General features: G+C 38.2%; 1 protein-coding gene across 10 annotated transcripts in view; it reads left to right on the forward strand.

Annotated features, from left to right (window-relative positions):
* Positions 1-13,371, forward strand: part of CEP57L1 (centrosomal protein 57 like 1) — a 73,507-nt gene that overhangs the window by 21,709 nt on the left and 38,427 nt on the right. For 4 of the 10 annotated variants that reach the window (XM_059401169.1, XM_059401168.1, XM_059401173.1 and 1 more), the window contains exon 2: positions 8,857-8,987. The exons of the other annotated variants lie outside the window; for them this stretch is intronic. Coding sequence is in view for 1 of the 4 variants with exons in the window: in XM_059401176.1 (XP_059257159.1) it covers positions 8,981-8,987 (7 nt within the window). In the remaining 3 variants the exon portion in view is untranslated. The remainder of the gene's footprint in view (positions 1-8,856; positions 8,988-13,371) is intronic. 10 annotated transcript variants of the gene reach the window in all.

Genomic DNA, 13,371 nt, shown 5'->3' on the forward strand with positions numbered 1-13,371 from the left:
AAGATAATAGATGGCTTTGGAAGAGTTATGAATTACCAACTTCAAAAAATATTGCTAATTTTTTATTCTTTCATTGTCAGAAGCAGTTGAGGGATTAGTGGATAGGAGGGAGAAATGGAAAGAAATACTTATTTGGGGGTATGTATGTGTATTTTTTTTTTAAGAAGAGAATAGAGTTTGTTTTAAAGATGTTTTATGTTTTTCTCAGTTGTTATCTCCACAGGAGTTCTATTTCAAGGGAAAACAATTCTGATAGTTGTAATGTTTGTTTGCTTTGGAAATTTTACAAATTGAATTATACTCAGCCAAACATGTTTCTCTATGTGTGGATTTATTTATACAAGGGAAAACTGTTAACCTTAAGTTGGCATCTGTCTGTTGTCAGCAGCTGTGTTGGTTGGTCTACTCACTGTCTCTGTATGCACTTAAGGGAATGCAAGCTTGCTTTAATTTTGGCTTAAATAGCACTAGGAAAATTAATCTGTTAGTTTGTTTTTTCCTGAGGCTAATATAGGGGAAAATTGGATTAACTACAATTTATGGAATGCAGTGCAAAAACAAAAAGGGCACCATATTTAGAGTCTAGAAACCCGAATTTGAATTCTGGTTTTGCCACATATTACACCTATGACCGTAAGCAAGCTGCTTCATCTTTTTGCCTTGGTTTCCTCGTGTGTTCAAAAATAACTATAACGATATTATGCCACTTTATAAGGCTAAGTTAAAATTTGATGTATAAAGGTTTTGTAAATTATAATACTTTTCAAGTATTGATAATTTTAGATTTTGCCTTTTAGTACAGTTGCGAAGAATATACTATGTAAGACTATATACATTTTTTTTTATTTTTTAAGATTTTATTTATTTGACAGACAGAGATTACAAGTAGGCAGAGAGGCAGGCAGAGAGAGAGGAGGAAGCAGGCTCCCTGCTGAGCAAAGAGCCTGATGTGGGGCTCGATCCCAGGACCCTGGAATCATGACCTGAGCTGAAGGCAGAGGCTTTAACCCACTGAGCCACCCAGGCACCCCAAGACTATATACATTTTAAAGAATTGAGTTTAGCAGCTTTGACTTACCTGTATTTGTATAAACTTTAGTCAAAAAAGGATGTCATTTTCTCCCTTTTAAGCATTTCAGAGACTTTTTTTTTAAGAGAGAAAGGGAGGAGGGGGCAGAGGGAGAAGCAGAGAATCATAAGCAGGCTCCATGCTGGTTGTGGAGCACAGTTCTGGCCTGATATGGGGCTTGATCTGAAGACCCTGCGGTCATGACCTAGCTAAAATCCAGAATCAGATATTTAACAGACTGAGCCACCCAGGTGCCCCTCTCCTCTGCCTCCTGATAGGCTGTAATTTGCAGCTGATAGGAAGCTTTTAACTAAAGGATGAAAGTTGGTCAGATTAAAGGAGACTAGGTTTCTTAGCCAGGATTGGTCTGGACTAGACTGGCAAACTTGGTCAACTGTCATGATGAAATCAGCATCATGAAGTCAACCCTCTACTTTTTGCAAGGCACCAAATTTGTACTAGTTCAAAGCAAGTTCAAAACCCTGAGTTGTTTAGGCATTTCATTTATTTCACCTGAGACTATAACCTCTTCCTGTCCACCTCCATCTCTTAGCAAAAAATCTGACACATGTTAGACACTCAGCAAATATCATGGGAATTGAAATGGAATGAAAACTGAAAATTATGCCAATTCCTAACATTAGCTTTCCTGAAAAGTCATCTCAATATTTTATGAAGCAAATTATGTAGACACAGTCACAGGCAGACTCTGTTTGGATGCAAGAGAAATTCTTAAGAGCAAGAAAGATCCCATGCTTAGTCATCATAAGGTCTCTTCTATGCCTCCTGTATTTTGGCTGTTGGGGTACATTGGAAGGTCCTCAGCACTTGCAGCATTTGGCACAGTCAGCTAAAAGTAAAGTATGCACATTGAAAACTGCTAAAGAACTAGAATATTTAAGAGGAAGCTAATACAAATTTTCAGAGGTGCATTTTAAGTAAAATGTATTTTGATTATCTTAATTAAGCTACCTCAGCTAGGCAGGAAAATTAGATTTTGCCCTTTTGCCCTCCATGCAGTTCAAAAACATATGCTGTTTCTCATGTTAAGACCCTAGCAGCTGTGCCAACAAGTCTGGTTTAGCGGGGAAAGAAAGAAAGAAAGAAAGAAAGAAAGAAAGAAAGAAAGAAAGAAAGAAAGAAAGAAAGAAAGAGAGAGAGAGAGGGAGGGAGGGAGGGAGGGAGGGAGGGAGGGAGGGAGGGAGGGAGGAAGGAAGGAAGAAAGAGAAAGATTTGACGGGGTGGGGTCGGGGGTAAATAAATAAATAAAGACTTAGTGGTATCTCTTTACAGATAAGCTTGTCAACAACTCTGTCCATCAATAGATCAGCCCTTTTGTGAACAGTTGTTCACTTCAGATATATGAATCAGAAGTTGGTGTGCTTAAGATATGCAGCTTGCTAGTAGGTGTAAGAATTGGAATTATGAATATGGAGTTCTGAATACCAAGGAGAGCAATGCTATGACAAACCTAGGTATTTGTGTTGCTTTTTGGCAGAATAACTCATACACTACTGTTCGTCATTGGAACTCTCTTTTGTCTGAATGGCATAGACATTTTCCTTTTACTTTCTATTGAGGTGACTTGTTAGGATTTACCTTGGAGCTCTGCATGGCTTTTTTTTTTTTTTTCCTACATGGCTTTTAATTCATTTCAGTTTAACAAGCATTTATTAGCTATTGAATTAAGTGCTAAGATTACAAATATGAATGAAGCTGGATTCCAGTTTTTAAGGCTTGCTATTTAAGGGAAGGACATGAACAGAATATTTCTTTTTTTTTTTTTTTTAAGATTTTATTTATTTATCTGCCACAGAGGGAGTGGGTGAGAAGAGAGCACAAGTAAGGGGAACAGCAGGCAGAGTGAGAAGCAGGCCTCATGCTGAGCAGAGAGCCCAATGTGGCACTCGATCCTAGGACCCTGGGATCATGACCCGAGCTAAAGGCAAACGCTTAACAGACTGAGCCACCCAGGTGTCCCAGAATATTTCAATATAATATATTAAGCATATAAGTATGCAAGAAGAGAGTTAGCTAGCCCAGCCACAGGGAACCAGGAAAGGGCTCAGAGATTAGTATTTGTAAGGACAAATTATAAGGAAACTGAAACTACAAGAAAATATCAGAGAGTTTACTATCATTGCTACTTCCACCACTGTATATTTATAAAATAGTTAATATTTTTCAAAACCAAGAGAAAGGAAGTGATATAATTAAGATTACAAATGCTGTGTAAGTATTAGGGGAGGAAAAAAACCCTAGGTCTTCTGATTTTATCCAGAGCCCTTTCCATTACATCATATTCCTTAGTGAAGCCATGCAGATGCAGAGAAATGAGGGGGAAATGCCTAAGAAAAGAGTTAGTCTCTGGTCACTAAACCCAAGAGACTATCAACGGCTTTAAGGGATGTAATGGTAAAGAATGAACCGTCATGCTGTAATGAAATGGATTACCATGCTTCTAGAATCTTATAAATCTGATGAATCTTTCTTTCTGATCTCAAGACACTGTTGATGGTTGTTATCTTCAGAGAGGGGAAAGCTGTGGACATGGTTGGGAATCAGTGGTCTAGGAGTAGGAAATATTTTACTTTTTATTTTGTGCATTTTAGTGCTGCTTAAGTTTTATTACCTGATACATTACTGTTTAGTAAAAACATGTTGATAGGGATTTCTGTATAGTGGGATTATAGGCCAATTAAAATTTTTAAATTAAAATATTACATAGTACATGCTATGCTAATAAATTTCATCTGAAAAGTTACTGCTGAGTAGGCTGACAGGGACAGAGTGGATTTTCCATAGGTCCACCTAGAAACTATTTTTATAACATCCTTAGAACAGCAGTGGCACTATAAAACCAGTATTCCCTTATTTCTATGGAAAAATGAATATTAAATTATAGATAAGGATGTGAGATACTTCATTTTCTACAGTCTTAGAAAATCCCTCTATCATAGATACAAGTACACATTTGCTCCGGGGGTAAACAGTTTTCCTGAGTGAAAGAGATGCTCTGGCAGGGTGTGACAAGAGTGGGAATCAGATTTGAATTGTTGTATTTGTTACTTTAGACAGGACTGTGCCATGAGAGGGACTTTGAGGACCTTTACCCACCAAAAGCAGGGAAAAGCTAGCAGTGGTTGGCTGAATAACTGGTTTCTTTGTAAAAAAAAAAAAAAATTTTAATGAGGGAACTCCTCACAATGATCAGTCGGTGCTTATTATCATTCTAAAGTCATTTTAGTCTTTTTTTTTTTTTTAAGATTTTATCTAGTCATTTGACAGAGATCACAAGCAGGCAGAGAGGCAGGCAGAGAGAGGGGGAAGCCAGCTTCCCGCAGAGCAGAGAACCCGATGTGGGGCTTGATCCCAGGACTCTGAGACATGACCCAAGCCAAAGGCAGAGCCCAACCCACTGAGCTATGCAGGCGCCCCGCCATTTTAGTCTTCTAATAATGATATGCTTGTTATACAGTGAAATTGCAGTTTTATAAGATGCCAGAACAGCTATGGCATATAATTTGTGCAGTGTTTATCCTGTCCTTGGAAAAGATGGAAAATGCATGCCTGAACTAGGAATACACAGCTTTTCTGGAAAATTATAAAAATGCTAAAGGAATTTTTTTTTATGGTGGCATTGTTGAAAAGGGATTAATTTTTCTTAAAAAGGGCCAGAATGCTCTGGCTATAATACAAGTATTTGGTTAGTGTGTTTGTGGCCTGTGAGTAAAAGATGAAATACCGAGTATTGGATTGGGACTATAAATCATCATCCTTGGCAAGAGCAAAGTTTGCTCTTTCTCCTGTTGTGTCTGGACAGTTACCAGGGCCTGTGGGGAGCTTGGCCATCTAGTTCTCAGAGTCCCAGAGAATATTAAAGCATTTACATAAAGTTGGGATAGCAGTAGTCTGATCTCAGTTGTTGGTTGTTTAGTTTATTTTGTAATTTTTTTATGGGTGAGATTTTTATATTTGGGGGAATTATAAAACATTGTTAAATGTGGGAAGGGAAAGGATTTTTATAATTTTTAATAACCTTTTATAGTTCTTACCACTAAAAATAATCAATACCCATATGAAATTATGTATGGAGTACATTTGAGAACCAGAAATTAGCCTTTCCGTCCCAGTTTCTGGGCATTCAGAATAGCTTGCTGGACTTTCCATTTATTGTGTTTCAGTGATTCTAAGAGTTTTTTTCAGATTTAAGAGAAGTTCTAAAATAATGATATGTCTTATAATCATTATTGGCCTGAATTAAAGTAGGATTACTTCAGAGAGGTTTTGCATATTCCTCCTTCAGTCATTTGCATGACTACCAACCTGGGACCATTTTAAATTAAATTCTCTGTTTAAGAGTTTGTTATTAATCTCACAGGTAGTATGAACTCAGAGTATAAAGCAGTGTAAGAACTGTCTTTGAGTTAACATTCCCTCTACTTGGTGCCTAGTACTTGAAAGGTAGAGATTTTGCTGTTTCTTTCTGCATGGTGGGTTTATTTTCCATTTATCCTTCTCTTCATTTGTAGCCTTTCTTTTGTTTCAGCTTTATTTGAGAAGTTTCCGGGTTTTTTTCTTGTGGTACACGAAAAAACAATGCATCTTATAGTAGATGGTGGCTTAGATTTGAGAAAAGACCCATCAAGACATTTGGTTAGGCCTTTACTTAAGCATCGTTCTTTGGCACTTGTTTATTTTTATGGTAGACACACTTCTAAGACACAATGTCATTGTTATACACATTTTTTTGTTCATTCCTCAATGGTGATCTTCAAACTTGAATGTGCATAAGAATCAACTGGGGAGTGAAAACTATTTCCAGGCCCAAAGTTCTTTTTCTGTGGACCTAGGTGATACCCTCTCATCTGCACTTTTGACAAATACCCTCAAGGTATCCACACTTAGAGAAAAACTAATTGCATTCTCTATTCCTAAGTGAATACTCATGGTTTCAACTGCCATCTGTATTTATTGATGACTTTAAATTTTTATGTTGAGTCTAAACCATTTTTCTTGGATGCCAAATCCATCTCTACAACTGATGTGGCTCTATTAAAGGCAGAATATTCTCTGACCCAGGCTGCCTTGGTTCAAGTCCCAGCTCAGCCACTTAATTGTTGTGTGACCAAGTTGTGTGACCTTGGGCAAAGTTAGCTTCTCAGGTGCCTCATGTAAAATGAAATTTGAATACCTCAGAGGGTCGCCTTGATAATTCAGTGGATTCACTCATACAAAGTTCTTTGACCAGAGTCTGGCACATGAGAAGTTCAGTGTAAGTGTTGGCTGTTTTTATGTTGTTATTGTTCCAGAAGCACCTCAAACATGTCTAAAATGAACCTTTTATATACCTCCAACACCCTCCATCTGTTTTCTCCTTTGACTACAGTTTTATTTAATTTCTCCCTATCACTGATTTTCCTCATTTGGGTCATACATTTTATGAATTCAGCATCATATTTATCTCTAATTTGTCCTCTCCTTTATTTCTTTGTTTTTTCCTTTCCTTTTCTTTCTTTCTTTCTTTTTTTAGAGAGAGCATGGATACTTGCACAGTGGGGGTGGGGAGGGGCAGAAGGAGGGGGAGGAAGTCTCAAGCAGGCTCTATACCCAGCACAGAACCGAAGGTGAGGGGGTGGGGGGTGGGCCTCAATCTCACAACCCTGAGATCATGACCTGAGCTGAGTCGGACACTTAACTGACCAAGCCCAGGTGCCCCTTATCCCCTCCTTTCTATTCCCACTTCTGTTGCTTTGGTTTAGGTCTCTATCCCCTCTCACAGAGTTTTGGAATAGCCTCCTAAATGGACTTCTAGCCTCTGGTTGTTTTTCTTCATTCAGAGCTCACAGAAATCTTTATCAAAGGCAATCAGATCCTGCCATTCGGTCTGCTGGTTTGATAAACATGGTAAAATCCAAACACGTGCCTGGCATACAAATCTCCTTTGAGCTAGTTTTTGCCTCCCTGTTCTGCAACACTCATTTATCATCTTCCCGCTTTATATATTACTTGTAGTAGATTCTCTCTTGCTTTCATAACTTTGCATAAACAAGCAGTATAGCATGGGAGTCAATAGTGTGCGCTCTAGAGCCAGACTGCTTAAGTCCAAATCCTGACTTTGCAGCTTAACTAGTTGTGTGAACTTGGGCAAAACACTTTTTCTGTGCCAGTTTCCTAATCTTTAAAATGGGAATAGTCGTGCCTCATAGATATGTTATGAGGATTTTACTAAGTTAATTTACATAAGCATTCAATAAATATAAAGTATTGTTTTTATTATTACCATGCTGTTTCCTTTGACTGTACACTTGATCTTCTCCACTACCCATTCTCTCACTGTCTTTTGCCTATCAGGTCCTATTCATTCATCTGTCATAAAGAGCTACCTCCTCAGTGCACTTGGGCGAGGCTCAGTCGGTTAAGGGACCAGCTCTTGATTTTGGCTCTGGTCATGATCATGGGGTCCTGGGATCAAACCCCTAGTTGGGCTCTGTGCTCAGTCTGTTTGAGGATTCTAACTCTCTCTCCCTCAGCCCTCCCCCCTACCACCACTTGCATACTCTCTCTCTCTCAAGTGAATAAATAAATCTTAAAAAAAAAAAAAAAAAACTACCTCCTCCAGAAAGCCATTCTGAAATACCCACATTCTCTTATGATGATCCTCTGGGTTCCCATAGCACCCTTTTGTGGTATAATTAAACTCTGAATGCTTTAAGGGCTACCAGTATTGTTCATATGTATTTTTCATCTCTGAATGGCCAGAGAATGAGACTTAATTGTTTTGTTCTTTCTTATTTGCTATAGATTAAGAAACCCAAAAGAGGAGGGATACTCTATTAGAGACAAGTACACAGATGCTCATAAGCAGACTGGAAAGCAGGAAATAGCAAGAGGTGAAAAGACAGAAAACAAAATCTAAGTCTGGAGCTTTCCAGTGAAGGGACAGACCGTCCAGGAAGTATCAGTGTGGTTCTCCAAGTATCATAGTATATAATTAAAAAGCTATGATAATATCCTAAGTCATCCCAAAGATCAAATTGTATAGAGTATACTTGGCCTAAAAGGAAGGAAAGTAGCTTAAACATTTTAGAAATATTTCTTTTAAAACCAGTTGAAATTAATTTGGGCAATTATGTAGATGAGCTTTCATTATTTATAATTGTCCAACAGCTCACCCTCCTTGGGCAGCCTGAGTAATCATTGCACTCCTGTAATTAATTCTGGCCATTGAATGTGCCCAATTTGTGTATGTGGATATTGGCTGGGGTGGGGGGGGAGGGTGGGAGCAGATTGTAATAGGCTAACAAAGTGAATCTGTGACAATTAATATGAGCACTGTTAGCTTTAAAATTCATTATTTGTTGACTCAAATTTCTAAGTTCTTTATACATTTACTAATATTGCCATCAACCTTTCTAAGGAAAAATGGTTAGAAACAGATTTAAGCTCAACAGACAAATATAATGAACATTGTAAGAATGTTGAAACTCTTTCAAAATAACTGATTTAAAAGAAAGTTAGAACTTTCTGAAAAAATATTACCAGTAATAATTTAAAATCCTAAGATTTATGATCTGCTTACTTAAGTAAAATATTATAATAAAACATTGTATACAAAATACATACCAAGGTACAGTATGTTACTATTTTTACAACTTAAGACAGTATTTATAAATTGTTGGATTTAACCATAACAAATATTAGCATAGAGTAGTAGGGAAAAGTTGCTAATCTAACAAATTAGTTTCAGGGGATTCATTTTACAATTTTTTTTTTTCTTTGATTAGGCCCTGAGGATACAATGCCCCTTTGCAGAACACAGCATTTTGGACTGCAGGAACTTACAAAAGAAATAAACATAATTGCCTTCCCTGAGTTTCTATTGATATAGGAGACATAAGACCCCTAAAAATGAGATGTAAGTGCCCCAACACATATCCATATAAATTATCAATATTGTACATCTTCAGCTATTTTCTTCCTCTGCAGAAATCTAGTTGAGGAAACTATTTGCATGAAAATACTTGTTATTATAAAACTGATATGTATTTATTATAAACAATGTAGAAGTAGGTTGAAATAAGAAAAATGACGGTCTCTTTTTCATCTATTAACATTTTAATATATTTAATAGTCTTTTATATATGCTTTATCACTTTTAAAAATTGGACTGTAATTATATAATTTTATGTTCTTCTTTATTTACTCTATATTAAATCAGAAGGATTTTCTCATGAACTAAATATTCAAGATAAAACTACATGTAAAGATGATGGGGAGTCTAATCATTTAAGTGATCTCAGACATTGTAAAGTCTGAAACTTACTGGATTCAGATTCAATAAGGAAATTTCTAACTTTCTAATTAGATAAAATGTTCATTAAGTCTAGATATTTTAAATTCAGCAATTGATAAGTTTGCTTGGAAATCAGCTCTTATTACAAGGCATTGAGTTGAATTAACTGTTCACATAACAATTAGATGCTCTGTTTTAATTTATAAAATAGTTGTAGAAGATTGGCATTACTTTATATTCTTTAAAAAAAAACTTCAATATGGTTTTACTCATATAATCATATTTCTCCTCTCCAGACTCATTTAAGATAATGAATGTGAGAGGAATGCACAAGAGCACTTCCCCAAAGCCATTGGCTGGGAAAGAAAATGGGAGGGGCTGTTTTCCTGAGTTCTTGTATCCAGCAGGGCTCAAAAACTGGAGCTGTAGAGGTCAGCAGGGCTTGGCTAGGATAGAGCTCTGAGGGCACTGCCTTGCTCCTGCAAAGAAGTCAGGCAAACAACCCAGAGGCAGACCTGTGGAAATAGCCATCTGAGGAACGCCTGTGAGGAATTCACACACAGTGAGGAGATAATTCACTCTTCCTAGAGCTGCCCCTGAGAGATAGCTTCAGGAGATACCTCTCTAGGGACAAAGGAGCAGGAGCAGGTGGGCACTATTTCTCCCCCCCACTCCTCATCGTAAACCCAGAGCCACCTGTGGAGGGCAGCTCACCTCAACACTAGCTGCCTAGCTTGCTTGCAACAAATCCCACACCTCTGTGCTCTGGTGCAACAGTCCTTCTCAGTCAAACCTCCCTCAGTCCTAGAATGGTGAGACTCTCCCCCAGAAGATCAGCACACGCCTCTGCCCACACCACATGCCTAAAGCCTGGAGTCTTCAAGGTCAGCAGGCTTGGCTTGGCTAGATCCAGGAGGGCACTGCGCTGCCCCCAGAGAGAAGGCAAACAAGCTGGAGCCAGATAGTATGGAAACAGTGATCTGAGAAATGCCTAGGACACACAGAAAGGAGATTATTTGCTCTTCTTGGAGTGATTTTCTGAGAGCAACGGGCACAGAGTCCCCTCTCTAGGGACAAAGGAGCAGGAGGGCATCATTTCCCTTCCCACCCTCAGCATAAACACAAAGACACCTGTCATAATCAGTACAGCGCCAAAACTGGCTGCCTAACCGGCTTATACCAAGTCCCACAACCCTGCATTTCGTTGGTACTGCCCTGCTTGATCAAGTTTGCCTCAGTGCCAGCACGGTGGGCCCCTTCCCCAGAAGATCAGCAGAAACCCCTGCCCACATCACCAGAGAATTCTGCAGGGCTTATTTCTACTGGAAGTAGTAGCAGGTCTCATTTAACAAGTAGACCAGAGTATGCCTAGTTGAAACATACCACATTCTGGCCAAGGACACAACACTGCCCATTGCAGGCAAGGAGAGCCTCTGCATACAACTGGCCTAAAGGATAGAGCAGCCAAAACACAGCAGCAGAGTACATGCAGCAAACACTAGAAACTTACCCTGAAACACCAGGCCCTGGACACTACATGACCTTTCCTTCATTAAGCCATTACTCTTAGGAGCAGGAAACAGAACAGGCTTTTTTAAACCACAGAAGAAGATGGAGACTAAGACAAATGCCAAGACAGAGGAATTCATCTTGAAAGAACAAGATAAGGTCATGGCCAGAGACCTAAGTGAAACATATAAGTAACATGCCTGATAGAGAATTTAAAGTAACAATCATAAGGATACTCTCTGGGCTTGAGAAAAGAGTGGAAGATTTCGGGGCAGGGGGGCCTTACTACAGAGATAAAAGAGTTAAAAAGCAGTCAGAAATGAAAAATGCAATAACTGAAATTCGAAACAGACTTGATGCAGTGAGCACAAGTGAAGAAGCAGAGGAATGAGTAAGTGATATAGAAGATAAAATAACGGAAAATATTGAAGCTGAACAAAAGAAAGAACTGTTGTGGAACACAAGAATAGACCTAGGGAATTTGGTGACTCTATCAAACGTAATAACATTCATATTAAAAGAGTCCCAGAAGAAGAGAGACAGAAAGGGGGCAGGAAATTTATTTGAGGAAATAGTAGCTGAAAACTTCTCTAATCTGAGAAAGGAAACATATCCAGATCCAGGAGACAAGAGGACTCCCCTCAGAATCAACAAAAGCAGGCCAAGACAAAGACATAATGTAATTAAATTTGCAAAATATAAAGATAAAAAACCCTAAAAGCAGAAAGAAGTCCCTAACTTATAAGGGAGTACCCATTTGGCTAGCTGCAGATCTCTCAGCAGAAACTTGCCAAACCAGAAAGGAGTGGAATGAGGTAGCCAATGTGCTGAATGGGAAGAAACTGCAGCCAAGAATACTCTATCCAGCAAAGCTATCACTCAAAGTAGAAGGAGAGATAAAGAGCTTCCCAGACAAAAAATAAAGGAGTTCATGACCACTTGCAAGAAATATTAAAGGGGACTCTGAGTGGAAAGGAAGGAACAAAAGTGACAAAGACTAGAAAGGAACAGGACAAATCTCCAGAAACAAAAACAAACAAGTAATAAAATGGCACTAAATACATATCCATCAGTAACTACTCTGAATGTAAATGGACTAAATGCTCCAACCAAAAGACATAGGTATCAGAATGGATTATTAAAAAAATAGAAAGAGGCGCATCTATATGATGCCAATAAGAGACTCATCATAGACCTGAAGACACCTGCAGATTGAAAGTGAGGGGATGGAGAAGCATTTGTCATGCAAACGGATATCCAAAGAAAGCTGGAATAATAATACTTCTATCAAACAAAGTAAATTTTATTTATTTTTTTTAAAGATTTTATTTATTTATTTGACAGGCAGAGATTACAAGTAGGCAGAGAGGCAAGCAGAGAGAGAGAGGAGGAAGCAGGCTCCCCGCTGAGCACAGAGCCTGATGCGGGGCTCGATCCCAGGACTGTGGGATCATGACCTGTGCCGAAGGCAGAGGCTTTAACCCACTGAGCCACCCAGGCGCCCCCAAAGTAAATTTTAAACCAAAGACTAACAAGAGATGAAGAAGGGCACTGTGTCATAGTAAAAGGGACTGTCCACCAAGAAGATATAACAATTGTAAATATTTATTCCCCTAACATGGAAGCACTCAAATATATAAAACAATTAATAACAAAAATAAAGGAATTAATTGATAATAATACAATAATAGTAGGGGACTTTAACATCCCACTGACATCAACAGACAGATCATCTAAGCCCAAAGTCAACAATGGCTTTGAAGACACAGTGGACCAGATGGACCTAACAAGTATATTTAGAATGTTCCATCCTTAAGCAGCAGAATACACTTTTTTTTTCAATTCCAGAATAGATCACATACTTGGTCACAAATCAGGCCTCAACAAGTATAAAACGATTGGGATCATACCATGCATATTTTCTGACCATAATGCTATGAAACTAGAAAGAAAACAAGAAAAAATCTGGAAAGACCACAGATACATGGAGGTTAAACAACATGCTACTAAACAATGAATGGGTCTACCAGGAAATAAAGGAATGAATTTTAAAAAAAACCCACCTGGGAACAAATGAAAATGAAAACACAATGTTCCAAAACCTTTGGGATTCAGCAAAAGCAGTCCCAGGAGGAATACAGGCCTACCTCACAAAGCAAGAAAAATCTCAAATAGCCTAACTTTACACCTAAAGAAGCTAGGGCAACAAGAAATGAAACCTTAAAGGCAGCAGAAGAAGGGACATAATGAACATTAAAGCAGAAATAAATGATACAGAAACTGAAAAAATAATAGAACAGATCAATGAAACCAGAGCTAGTTCTTTGAGAGATTAGTAAAACTGATAAACCCTAGCCAGACTTATCAAAAGAAAAGAGAAAGGACCCAAACAAAATCACAAATAAGAGAGGAGAAATAAAAGCCAACACCACAAAAATACAAACAATTATAAGAGAATATTAGGGAAAACTATATGCCAACAAATTGGACAACCTAG

The sequence above is a fragment of the Mustela nigripes genome, chromosome 5 (genome assembly GCF_022355385.1).
Source record: "Mustela nigripes isolate SB6536 chromosome 5, MUSNIG.SB6536, whole genome shotgun sequence".
In the NCBI taxonomy this organism is placed as follows: Eukaryota; Metazoa; Chordata; class Mammalia; order Carnivora; family Mustelidae; genus Mustela; species Mustela nigripes.